Source organism: Oncorhynchus kisutch, unplaced genomic scaffold, assembly GCF_002021735.2.
Source record: "Oncorhynchus kisutch isolate 150728-3 unplaced genomic scaffold, Okis_V2 Okis01b-Okis20b_hom, whole genome shotgun sequence".
NCBI classification, from domain to species: Eukaryota; Metazoa; Chordata; class Actinopteri; order Salmoniformes; family Salmonidae; genus Oncorhynchus; species Oncorhynchus kisutch.
This window is the reverse complement of record NW_022261978.1, coordinates 10,251,916-10,265,541: the sequence shown is the minus strand read 5'-3', so window position 1 is coordinate 10,265,541 and position 13,626 is coordinate 10,251,916. Positions and strand designations below refer to the sequence as shown.

Below are 13,626 nucleotides of genomic sequence, written 5' to 3'. Positions count from 1 at the left end.
GCTGTAAAAGAGACCTTGGTCTCAGGCTGTGTAAACATGTATAAGCAGGGCCCAGCTGTAAAAGAGACCTTGGTCTCAGGCTGTGTAAACATGTATAAGCAGGGCCCAGCTGTAAAAGAGACCTTGGTCTCAGGCTGTGTAAACATGTATAAGCAGGGCCCAGCTGTAAAAGAGACCTTGGTCTCAGGCTGTGTAAAGGTCTAAAAATAGAATACATAAAAAAAAAAAAAAAAAAATATTGGAGTGGCGGCGTACGCCACCGTACTTCTCTTTGTATGTCGCAATATAATATTACTATTTCATAAAAATAAACAAAAAAATTAACCTTTTTTTTTATTCTCTCAACTGCGTTATCCACTCCAGGCAGCAGATGGCGATGTGTGTATTTCAGGTGAAGCTACCATCGTGACGTATAATCTAGTGGACAGGACGCGTCTTCAACAACAACAGCTAGTCATCCACCTCGGCAGCTTGCTAGCTAACAGCTGAAACACTATATTTCTTGAGCCACTGTCGGTGTATTTGTGTTTGAAACACAAGTCTGTCGTATAGCTGGTTGCCGCATTTAATTTCATTTTACGCTGCTAGTAGTCAGCTAGCTGACTGGTTAAATCAGAAGTAGCACTTGGCTAATCATTAATGCTAACCAGCTAACGTTAGCTAACTAACATCCCGACCATGAGTTCACTAAGCTACTCTCCTGATAAAGAAGAGGTGGTCTGCTGGACGGAGAAAGAAGCTCTGGTGAAAGAGGAGGAGGGAGAGGAGGCTGTCACAGTTAAACAAGAAGTAGAGGATGAGGCTGTTACAGTTAAACAAGAAGAGAAAGACGTTACCGTGAAAGAAGAGGAAGAAGCTTTCGGAGTGAAGGAGGAGCAGCAGGCTGCAGTGTTTGGCGTGAAAGAGGAGGAGGGGGAGTTGACGGTCACAGTGGAAGAAGTGTTTGGAGTTAAGGAAGAAGGGGAGATTGCTGTCACATTGGATGAGGAAGAGGGAGAATTAGAGAAGACTGGAAATCTGATTAACACCAGTAAGTACCATCTTACAAATAGGGCCACAAATTCTGTAGTTGTTGAACTAATGTCTGTTTTTTAAAAGAGTATTCTACACTTGACTATGTTGTTTTGTATTGTAGGAATTGTTCAAGGTACAAAGAGTGGGGTCAACCAACCAAACGTTAATGGATTAAAAGTCTTCCCATTATATTACCTACACATACACAATTCATAAAATCAATATCAACAATCCGTCCCCCATTCCTGTAAAAAAAAAAAATCGGCTAGACAGGACAACCCCATAGTTCTAGTCAACTATATGGTTTCCAACAGAGGGCATTTGTATAAATCTTTCTACAGTGACTAATGAAAGTCTGCATTTTGCTTCCCTACATTGACTAAATGTAACGGATGGGAAATGGCTAGCTTGTTAGTGGTGGTGCGCGCTAAATAGCGTTTCAATCGGTGACGTCACTTGCGCTGAGACCTTGAAGTAGTGGTACCCCTTGCTCTGCAAGGTCCGTGGCTTTTGTGGATCGATGGGTAACGATGCTTCGTGGGTGACTGTTGTTGTTGTGTGCAGAGGGCCCCTGGTTCGCGCCCGGGTGGGGACGGACTAAAGTTATACTGTTACATAAACATGATTGACATGTTCCACTATTGTTGTCTTGCTAGGCACACGAGGTGTTGTCATGACAGCCGGGTTGGTTAACAACTTGTTACAATTGCCCCCAACGCAGTGTTAACATTGCCCTAAATCAAGCAGCCAAATTATGAAAACAACTAGTGATTTTAACTTTAGGATAGTATAAATTATACATGAACGATCTTTAACTAACTTTAACTAGCCTTGGGGTCATGTAGCAGCCAGACAAGTTAAACAATCATATACTCACTCTAACCAGCCTTGGGGTCCTGTAGAAGACAAACAAGTTAAACTATCATATACTCACTCTAACCAGCCTTGGGGTCATGTAGCAGCCAGACAAGTTAAACGATCATATACTCACTCTAACCAGCCTTGGGGTCCTGTAGCAGCCAGACAAGTTAAACGATCATATACTCACTCTAACCAGCCTTGGGGTCATGTAGCAGCCAGACAAGTTAAACGATCATATACTCACTCTAACCAGCCTTGGGGTCCTGTAGAAGCCAGACAAGTTAAACTATCATATACTAACTCTAACCAGCCTTGGGGTCCTGTAGCAGCCAGACAAGTTAAACGATCATATACTCACTCTAACCAGCCTTGGGGTCATGTAGCAGCCAGACAAGTTAAACGATCATATACTCACTCTAACCAGCCTTGGGGTCCTGTAGCAGCCAGACAAGTTAAACGATCATATACTCACTCTAACCAGCCTTGGGGTCATGTAGCAGCCAAACAAGTTAAACGATCATATACTCACTCTAACCAGCCTTGGGGTCTTGTAGCAGCCAGACAAGTTAAACGATCATATACTCACTCTAACCAGCCTTGGGGTCCTGTAGCAGCCAGACAAGTTAAACTATCATATACTCACTCTAACCAGCCTTGGGGTCATGTAGCAGCCAGACAAGTTAAACTATCATATACTCACTCTAACCAGCCTTGGGGTCATGTAGCAGCCAGACAAGTTAAACGATCATATACTCACTCTAACCAGCCTTGGGGTCCTGTAGAAGCCAGACTCACTCCTAACCAGCCTTGGGGTCCTGTAGCAGCCAGACTCACTCTAACCAGCCTTGGGGTCCTGTAGAAGCCAGACTCACTCTAACCAGCCTTGGGGTCCTGTAGAAGCCAGACTCACTCTAACCAGCCTTGGGGTCCTGTAGCAGCCAGACTCACTCTAACCAGCCTTGGGGTCCTGTAGCAGCCAGACTCACTCTAACCAGCCTTGGGGTCCTGTAGAAGCCAGACTCACTCTAACCAGCCTTGGGGTCCTGTAGAAGCCAGACTCACTCTAACCAGCCTTGGGGTCCTGTAGCAGCCAGACTCACTCTAACCAGCCTTGGGGTCCTGTAGCAGCCAGACTCACTCTAACCAGCCTTGGGGTCATGTAGCAGCCAGACTCACTCTAACCAGCCTTGGGGTCCTGTAGAAGCCAGACTCACTCTAACCAGCCTTGGGGTCCTGTAGCAGCCAGACTCACTCTAACCAGCCTTGGGGTCCTGTAGCAGCCAGACTCACTCTAACCAGCCTTGGGGTCCTGTAGCAGCCTCTAACCAGCCTTGGGGTCATGTAGCAGCCTCTAACCAGCCTTGGGGTCCTGTAGCAGCCTCTAACCAGCCTTGGGGTCCTGTAGAAGCCTCTAACCAGCCTTGGGGTCCTGTAGAAGCCTCTAACCAGCCTTGGGGTCCTGTAGAAGCCTCTAACCAGCCTTGGGGTCCTGTAGAAGCCTCTAACCAGCCTTGGGGTCCTGTAGCAGCCTCTAACCAGCCTTGGGGTCCTGTAGCAGCCTCTAACCAGCCTTGGGGTCCTGTAGAAGCCTCTAACCAGCCTTGGGGTCCTGTAGCAGCCTCTAACCAGCCTTGGGGTCCTGTAGCAGCCTCTAACCAGCCTTGGGGTCCTGTAGCAGCCTCTAACCAGCCTTGGGGTCCTGTAGCAGCCTCTAACCAGCCTTGGGGTCCTGTAGCAGCCTCTAACCAGCCTTGGGGTCATGTAGCAGCCTCTAACCAGCCTTGGGGTCCTGTAGCAGCCTCTAACCAGCCTTGGGGTCCTGTAGCAGCCTCTAACCAGCCCTGGGGTCCTGTAGCAGCCTCTAACCAGCCTTGGGGTCCTGTAGAAGCCTCTAACCAGCCTTGGGGTCCTGTAGCAGCCTCTAACCAGCCTTGGGGTCCTGTAGCAGCCTCTAACCAGCCTTGGGGTCCTGTAGCAGCCTCTAACCAGCCTTGGGGTCCTGTAGCAGCCTCTAACCAGCCTTGGGGTCCTGTAGCAGCCTCTAACCAGCCTTGGGGTCATGTAGAAGCCAGACAAGTTCTGAACAGATTTGGGCACCGTGATGTTTTGAGAGGAACTGAATGGCAAAAACAGGGCTGCTACTGTAAATATTGGTTATGTACATTTCTAGCAAAAGCATTACATATGTCTATGATAATTCATAAACATGAATGGTTTTGAAGTTAAGTACATTTATTTAGTTAAACATTTTCGGTGTTACTTTTGACCCCCACAGCGACTGTTACAATTGGCTCTGGCACGGGGGGGGGGGAATGTAAAGTCCAGACTTCTCGTACTGAAATCAATATTGTGATCTGGACCGCACAAACCTATAAATGGTATGAATGTTTATGAGACAGTTGTACGTTTGTTATACAAAACAATGACTTTGCCTAGTTCAAGTGTTTCTGAGAAATTTAGTAAAACATACCAAATCTCTGCTACTCATTAAAATCATGTTTTTAATGAAAACATGTAGGTAAACCTTTTTAAACATGTTTTATAAATGCAGTAAGGCACTCAAACCTGTGGATTATTTATTTATTTATTTACCTTTATTTAACCAGGTAGGCAAGTTGAGAACAAGTTCTCATTTACAATTGCGACCTGGCCAAGATAAAGCAAAGCAGTTCGACAGATAAAACGACACAGAGTTACACATGGAGTAAAAACAAACATACAGTCAATAATGCAGTATAAACAAGTCTATATACAATGTGAGCAAATGAGGTGAGAAGGGAGGTAAAGGCAAAAAAGGCCATGATGGCAAAGTAAATACAATATAGCAAGTAAAATACTGGAATGGTAGTTTTGCAATGGAAGAATGTGCAAAGTAGAAATAAAAAATAATGGGGTGCAAAGGAGCAAAATAAATAAATAAATAAAAATGAAATACAGTTGGGAAAGAGGTAGTTGTTTATGGTAGTTGATTATGGTGAATAACACACTAACAACAGCCCTTGTGCTATTCATGATCATTCACAAATTGACCTGCATTATTGTGTAAATTAAAGAACCTGAGGCTTTATATTATATACATATTATTTAAAAAACATGTTTTTATCCAGATCAAAATGATCCTTCCTCATCTTGATTCTTTCCTCTTCTTTCCTCTTCATCATTTGAAAAGAAACTGAAAGGCAACATTCCAACCAAATGTCCTGAATCAGACAGTTGGTGGTAATAATAAAGGCTGTTTAATTTTTAATTTTTTTTTATATATATATTTAACCAGGTATATAGAACACATAGAACACACAGAACACACAGAACACACAGAACACATAGAACACACAGAACACACAGAACACACTACACATAGAACACATAGAACACACTACACATAGAACACACTACACATAGAACACACAGAACACACTACACATAGAACACACAGAACACACTACACATAGAACACATAGAACACACTACACATAGAACACATAGAACACACTACACATAGAACACACAGAACACACTACACATAGAACACATAGAACACACAGAACACATTTTTCCCCCCATCTTTATTTAACCAGGTAGACTAGTTGAGAACAAATTCTCATTTACAACTGCGACCTGGCCAAGATAAAGCAAAGCAGTGTGACACAAACAACAACACAGAGTTACACATGGAATAAACAAACATACAGTCAATAATACAGTAGAAAAAGTCTATATACAGTGAGTGCAAATGAGTTAGGATAAGGGAGGTAAGGCAATAAATAGGTCATAGTGGCGAAATAATTACAATATAGCGATTAAACACTGGAGTGATAGATGTGCAGAAGATGAGTGTGCAAGTAGAGATACTGGGGTGCAAAGGAGCAAAATAAATCAAATAAATAACAGTATGGGGATGAGGTAGTTGGATGGGCTATTTACAGATGGGCTATGTACAGGTGCAGTGATCTGTGAGCTGCTCTGACAGCTGGTGCTTAAAGCTAGTGAGGGAGATATGAGTCTCCAGCTTCAGTGATTTTTGCAGTTCGTTCCAGTCATTGGCAGCAGAGAACTGGAAGGAAAGGTGGCAAAAAGAGGAACTGGCTTTGGGGACGACCTGCTGGAGCACATGCTATGGGTGGGTGCTGCTATGGTGACCAGTGAAATCTACCTGCTGGAGCGCATGCTATGGGTGGGTGCTGCTATGGTGACCAGTGAGATATACCTGCTGGAGCGCATGCTACGGGTGGGTGCTGCTATGGTGACCAGTGAGATATACCTGCTGGAGCGCGTGCTACGGGTGGGTGCTGCTATGGTGACCAGTGAAATCTACCTGCTGGAGTGCGTGCTACGGGTGGGTGCTGCTATGGTGACCAGTGAGATATACCTGCTGGAGCGCATGCTATGGGTGGGTGCTGCTATGGTGACCAGTGAGATATACCTGCTGGAGCGTGTGCTACGGGTGGGTGCTGCTATGGTGACCAGTGAGATATACCTGCTGGAGCGCATGCTATGGGTGGGTGCTGCTATGGTGACCAGTGAGATATACCTGCTGGAGCGCATGCTATGGGTGGGTGCTGCTATGGTGACCAGTGAAATCTACCTGCTGGAGCGCATGCTATGGGTGGGTGCTGCTATGGTGACCAGTGAAATCTACCTGCTGGAGCGCATGCTATGGGTGGGTGCTGCTATGGTGACCAGTGAGATATACCTGCTGGAGCGCGTGCTACGGGTGGGTGCTGCTTTGGGGGTGACCAGTGAAATCTACCTGCTGGAGCGCATGCTATGGGTGGGTGCTGCTATGGTGACCAGTGAAATCTACCTGCTGGAGCGCGTGCTACGGGTGGGTGCTGCTATGGTGACCAGTGAGATATACCTGCTGGAGTGCATGCTATGGGTGGTATGCTGCTATGGTGACCAGTGAAATCTACCTGCTGGAGCGCGTGCTACGGGTGGGTGCTGCTATGGTGACCAGTGAAATCTACCTGCTGGAGCGCATGCTACGGGTGGGTGCTGCTATGGTGACCAGTGAAATCTACCTGCTGGAGCGCGTGCTACGGGTGGGTGCTGCTATGGTGACCAGTGAGATATACCTGCTGGAGCGCATGCTATGGGTGGGTGCTGCTATGGTGACCAGTGAGATATACCTGCTGGAGCGCGTGCTACGGGTTGGTGCTGCTTTGGGGATGACCAGTGAAATCTACCTGCTGGAGCGCGTGCTACGGGTGGGTGCTGCTATGGTGACCAGTGAGATATACCTGCTGGAGCGCGTGCTACGGGTGGGTGCTGCTATGGTGACCAGTGAAATCTACCTGCTGGAGTGCGTGCTACGGGTGGGTGCTGCTATGGTGACCAGTGAGATATACCTGCTGGAGCGCGTGCTACGGGTGGGTGCGGCTTTGGTGACCAGTGAGATATACCTGCTGGAGCGCATGCTATGGGTGGGTGCTGCTATGGTGACCAGTGAGATATACCTGCTGGAGCGCGTGCTACGGGTTGGTGCTGCTTTGGGGATGACCAGTGAAATCTACCTGCTGGAGCGCGTGCTACGGGTGGGTGCTGCTATGGTGACCAGTGAGATATACCTGCTGGAGCGCGTGCTACGGGTGGGTGCTGCTATGGTGACCAGTGAAATCTACCTGCTGGAGTGCGTGCTACGGGTGGGTGCTGCTATGGTGACCAGTGAGATATACCTGCTGGAGCGCGTGCTACGGGTGGGTGCGGCTTTGGTGACCAGTGAGATATACCTGCTGGAGCGCATGCTATGGGTGGGTGCTGCTATGGTGACCAGTGAGATATACCTGCTGGAGCGCGTGCTACGGGTTGGTGCTGCTTTGGGGATGACCAGTGAAATCTACCTGCTGGAGCGCGTGCTACGGGTGGGTGCTGCTATGGTGACCAGTGAGATATACCTGCTGGAGCGCGTGCTACGGGTGGGTGCTGCTATGGTGACCAGTGAAATCTACCTGCTGGAGTGCGTGCTACGGGTGGGTGCTGCTATGGTGACCAGTGAGATATACCTGCTGGAGCGCGTGCTACGGGTGGGTGCTGCTATGGTGACCAGTGAAATCTACCTGCTGGAGTGCGTGCTACGGGTGGGTGCTGCTATGGTGACCAGTGAGATATACCTGCTGGAGCGCATGCTATGGGTGGGTGCTGCTATGGTGACCAGTGAGATATACCTGCTGGAGCGCGTGCTACGGGTGGGTGCTGCTATGGTGACCAGTGAGATATACCTGCTGGAGCGCATGCTATGGGTGGGTGCTGCTATGGTGACCAGTGAAATCTACCTGCTGGAGCGCATGCTATGGGTGGGTGCTGCTATGGTGACCAGTGAGATATACCTGCTGGAGCGCGTGCTACGGGTGGGTGCTGCTTTGGGGGTGACCAGTGAAATCTACCTGCTGGAGCGCATGCTATGGGTGGGTGCTGCTATGGTGACCAGTGAAATCTACCTGCTGGAGCGCGTGCTACGGGTGGGTGCTGCTATGGTGACCAGTGAGATATACCTGCTGGAGTGCATGCTATGGGTGGTATGCTGCTATGGTGACCAGTGAAATCTACCTGCTGGAGCGCGTGCTACGGGTGGGTGCTGCTATGGTGATCAGTGAAATCTACCTGCTGGAGCGCATGCTACGGGTGGGTGCTGCTATGGTGACCAGTGAAATCTACCTGCTGGAGCGCGTGCTACGGGTGGGTGCTGCTATGGTGACCAGTGAGATATACCTGCTGGAGCGCATGCTATGGGTGGGTGCTGCTATGGTGACCAGTGAGATATACCTGCTGGAGCGCGTGCTACGGGTGGGTGCTGCTATGGTGACCAGTGAGATATACCTGCTGGAGCGCGTACTACGGGTGGGTGCTGCTATGGTGACCAGTGAAATCTACCTGCTGGAGCGCGTGCTACGGGTGGGTGCTGCTTTGGTGACCAGTGAGATATACCTGCTGGAGCGCGTGCTACGGGTGGGTGCTGCTTTGGTGACCAGTGAGATATACCTGCTGGAGCGCGTGCTACGGGTGGGTGCTGCTTTGGTGACCAGTAAAATATACCTGCTGGAGTGCGTGCTATGGGTGGGTGCTGCTTTAGTGACCAGTGAGCTGAGGGGTCGTGAGACTCATTGAGGGGTTGATGATTAGTTGATATGTAGAATGTTGAGTAAAGACTCATTGAGGGGTTGATGATTCGTTGACATGTAGAATGTTGAGTAAAGACTCATTGAGGGGTGGACAGGACACTAGTCAATCTCCTGTTTCTGTAGTGAGGCAGCTTGATGTACCAGTACACCCCCTGGACAGGACACTAGTCAATCTCCTGTTTCTGTAGTGAGGCAGCTTGATGTACCAGTACACCCCCTGGACAGGACACTAGTCAATCTCCTGTTTCTGTAGTGAGGCAGCTTGATGTACCAGTACACCCCCTGGACAGGACACCAGTAACTGCAGTAGTAGTAGTGGTAGTAGTAGCTGTGGTAGCGGTAGTAGTCGTAGCTGCAGTAGTAGTGGTAGCAGTAGTTGGGGTAGCGGTAGTAGTAGTAGCTGCAGTAGTAGTCGTAGCTGCAGTGGTAGCTGTAGTAGTAGCAGTAGTGGTAGTAGTAGCTGTGGTAGCGGTAGTAGTCGTAGCTGCAGTAGTTGGGGTAACGGTAGTAGTAGTAGTAGCTGCAGTAATAGTCGTAGCTGTAGTGGTAGTAGTAGCTGTGGTAGCTGTAGTAGTAGTAGCTGCAGTAGTAGTGGTAGTAGTAGTAGTAGTGGTAGTAGTAGCTGCAGTAGTAGTAGCTGTGGTAGCGGTAGTAGTTGTAGCTGTGGTAGTAGTGGTAGCAGTAGTTGGGGTAGCGGTAGTAGCTGCAGTGGTAGCAGTAGTAGTCGTAGCTGCAGTAGTAGGTCTGGTAGCGGAAGCAGTAGTTGTGGTAGCGGTGGTATTGTTAGCAGTGGTAGCGGTAGTAGTGTTAGCAGTAGTTGTGGTAGCGGCAGTAGTGTTGGCAGTAGTGTTAGCAGTAGTTGTGGTAGCGGTATTAGTGTTAGCAGTGGTAGTAGTAGTGGTAGTGCGGAAGCAGTAGTAGCGGTGGTAGTGGTAATAGTGGTAGAGGTAATAGTGATAGCAGTAGTAGCGGTCGTAGTAGTGGTAGCAGCAGTAGTAGTAGTAGCAGCAGTAATGTTAGTAGCAGTAGCAATAGAAGTGGCAGTAGTAGTATTAGTAGTAGTAGCAGCAGTAATGTTAGTAGCAGTAGCAATAGAAGTGGCAGTAGTAGCACTAGTAGTAGCAGCAGTAATGGTAGTAGCAGTAACAATAGAAGTGTCAGTAGTAGTATTAGTCATAGCAGCAGTAGCGATAGCAGTAGTAGTAGTAGCAGTAGTAGCTGCAGTAGTTGTGGTAGCGGTAGTAGTGTTAGTAGTAGTTGTGGTATCGGTAGTTGTGGTAGCGGTAGTTGTGGTAGCGGTAGTAGTGTTAGCAGTAGTAGCTGCAGTAGCAGTGGTAGTGGAAGCAGTAGTTGTGGTAGTAGTAGTGGTAGTGCGGAAGCAGTAGTAGTGGTAGTAGTGGTAGTGCGGAAGCAGTAGCAGTGGTAGCGGAAGTAGTAGTGGTAGTAGTAGTAGTAGCAGTAGTTGTGGTAGTAGCGGTGGTGGTGGTAATAGTGATTGCAGTAGTAGTGGTGGTAGCAGTAGTAATGGTAGTAGCAGTAATAGTAGTAGTGGTAGGAGTAGTAGTGGCAGCAGTAATGTTTGTGGTAGTAGCAGCAGTGATGTTAGTAGTAGTAGTAGCAGCAGTAGTGGTAGTAGTAGCTGTAGTGGTGGTAGTAGTAGTAGCTGCAATAGTTGTGGTAGCGGTAGTAGTGTTAGTAGTAGTTGTGGTATTGGTAGTTGTGGTAGTTGTGGTAGCGGTAGTAGTGTTAGCAGTAGTAGCTGCAGTAGTAGTGGTAGTGCGGAAGCAGTAGTAGTGGTAGTGCGGAAGCAGTAGTAGTGGTAGTGCGGAAGCAGTAGTAGTGGTAGTGCGGAAGCAGTAGTAGTGGTAGCAGTGGTAGCGGAAGTAGTAGTAGTAGCGGTAGCAGTAGTAGTGGTAGTTGTGGTAGTAGCGGTGGTAGTGGTAATAGTGATTGCAGTAGTAGTGGTGGTAGCAGTAGTAATGGTAGTAGCAGTAATAGTAGTAGTGGTAGGAGTAGTAGTGGCAGCAGTAATGTTTGTGGTAGTAGCAGCAGTAATGTTTGTGGTAGCAGCAGTAGTAGTAGTAGCAGCAGTGATGTTAGTAGCAGTAGCAATAGAAGTGGCAGTATTAGTAGTAGTAGCAGCAGTAATGGTAGTAGCAGTAGTAGCACTAGTAGTTGAGTAGTAGCAGTAGTAGTTGTAGTAGTAGCTCTAGTAGTTGAGTAGTAGTACTTGTGGTAGTAGTAGTAGCACTAGTAGTTGAGTAGTAGTAGTAGTAGTAGCACTAGTAGTTGAGTAGTAGTAGTAGTGGTAGCAGTAATAGCAGCAATAGTAGTAGTAGTAGTAGTTGTGGTAGTAGTAGTAGCACTAGTAGTTGAGTAGTAGTGGTGGCAGTAATAGCAGCAATAATGGTAGTAGCAGCAGCAGCAATAGAAGTGGCAGTAGTAGCACTAGTAGTAGCAGCAGTAATGGTAGTAGCAGTAGCGATAGAAGTGGTAGTAGTAGCAGCAGTAATGGTAGTAGCAGTAGCAGTAGTAGCACTAGTAGTAGCAGCAGTAATGGTAGTAGCAGTAGCAGTAGTAGCACTAGTAGTAGCAGCAGTAATGGTAGTAGCAGTAGCGATAGAAGTGGTAGTAGTAGCAGCAGTAATGGTAGTAGCAGTAGCGATAGAAGTGGTAGTAGTAGCAGCAGTAATGGTAGTAGCAGTAGCGATAGAAGTGGTAGTAGTAGCAGCAGTAATGGTAGTAGCAGTAGCGATAGAAGTGGTATTAGTAGCAGCAGTAATGGTAGTAGCAGTAGCAGTAGTAGCACTAGTAGTAGCAGCAGTAATGGTAGTAGCAGTAGCAGTAGTAGCACTAGTAGTAGCAGCAGTAATGGTAGTAGCAGTAGCGATAGAAGTGGTAGTAGTAGCAGCAGTAATGGTAGTAGCAGTAGCGATAGAAGTGGTAGTAGTAGCAGCAGTAATGGTAGTAGCAGTAGCGATAGAAGTGGTAGTAGTAGCAGCAGTAATGGTAGTAGCAGTAGCGATAGAAGTGGTATTAGTAGCAGCAGTAATGGTAGTAGCAGTAGCAGTAGTAGCACTAGTAGTAGCAGCAGTAATGGTAGTAGCAGTAGCGATAGAAGTGGTAGTAGTAGTAGCAGCAGTAATGGTAGTAGCAGTAGCGATAGAAGTGGTAGTAGTAGCAGCAGTAATGTTAGTAGCAGTAGCGATAGAAGTGGTATTAGTAGCAGCAGTAATGGTAGTAGCAGCAGTAATGGTAGTAGCAGTAGCGATAGAAGTGGTAGTAGTAGCAGCAGTAATGGTAGTAGCAGTAGCAGTAGTAGCACTAGTAGTAGCAGCAGTAATGGTAGTAGCAGTAGCAGTAGTAGCACTAGTAGTAGCAGCAGTAATGGTAGTAGCAGTAGCAGTAGTAGCACTAGTAGTAGCAGCAGTAATGGTAGTAGCAGTAGCAGTAGTAGCACTAGTAGTAGCAGCAGTAATGGTAGTAGCAGTAGCAGTAGTAGCACTAGTAGTAGCAGCAGTAATGGTAGTAGCAGTAGCAGTAGTAGCACTAGTAGTAGCAGCAGTAATGGTAGTAGCAGTAGCAGTAGTAGCACTAGTAGTAGCAGCAGTAATGGTAGTAGCAGTAGCAGTAGTAGCACTAGTAGTAGCAGCAGTAATGGTAGTAGCAGTAGCAGTAGTAGCACTAATAGTAGCAGCAGTAATGGTAGTAGCAGTAGCAGTAGTAGCACTAGTAGTAGCAGCAGTAATGGTAGTAGCAGTAGCGATAGAAGTGGTAGTAGTAGCAGCAGTAATGGTAGTAGCAGTAGCAGTAGTAGCACTAGTAGTAGCAGCAGTAATGGTAGTAGCAGTAGCAGTAGTAGCACTAGTAGTAGCAGCAGTAATGGTAGTAGCAGTAGCAGTAGTAGCACTAGTAGTAGCAGCAGTAATGGTAGTAGCAGTAGCAGTAGTAGCACTAGTAGTAGCAGCAGTAATGGTAGTAGCAGTAGCAGTAGTAGCACTAGTAGTAGCAGCAGTAATGGTAGTAGCAGTAGCGATAGAAGTGGTAGTAGTAGCAGCAGTAATGGTAGTAGCAGTAGCAGTAGTAGCACTAGTAGTAGCAGCAGTAATGGTAGTAGCAGTAGCAGTAGTAGCACTAGTAGTAGCAGTAGCAGTAGTAGCACTAGTAGTAGCAGCAGTAATGGTAGTAGCAGTAGCAGTAGTAGCACTAGTAGTAGCAGCAGTAATGGTAGTAGCAGTAGCAGTAGTAGCACTAGTAGTAGCAGCAGTAATGGTAGTAGCAGTAGCAGTAGTAGCACTAGTAGTAGCAGCAGTAATGGTAGTAGCAGTAGCAGTAGTAGCACTAGTAGTAGCAGCAGTAATGGTAGTAGCAGTAGCAGTAGTAGCACTAGTAGTAGCAGCAGTAATGGTAGTAGCAGTAGCAGTAGTAGCACTAGTAGTAGCAGCAGTAATGGTAGTAGCAGTAGCGATAGAAGTGGTAGTAGTAGCAGCAGTAATGGTAGTAGCAGTAGCAGTAGTAGCACTAGTAGTAGCAGCAGTAATGGTAGTAGCAGTAGCAGTAGTAGCACTAGTAGTAGCAGCAGTAATGGTAGTAGCAGTAGCAGTAGTAGCACTAGTAGTAGCAGCAGTAATGG

The 13,626-nt window shown here is 47.3% G+C and overlaps 1 protein-coding gene across 2 annotated transcripts in view; it reads left to right on the top strand.

The window, feature by feature from the left end:
• LOC109887566 (zinc finger protein 239-like) overlaps positions 1-13,626 on the top strand; it is a 39,887-nt gene that overhangs the window by 22,875 nt on the left and 3,386 nt on the right. For both annotated transcript variants that reach the window (XM_031811117.1, XM_031811115.1), the window contains exon 1: positions 415-1,030. In XM_031811117.1, coding sequence (XP_031666977.1) covers positions 679-1,030 — 352 coding nt within the window. In that variant the 5' untranslated portion in view covers positions 415-678. Of the gene's footprint in view, positions 1,031-13,626 lie in introns of those variants that run through there.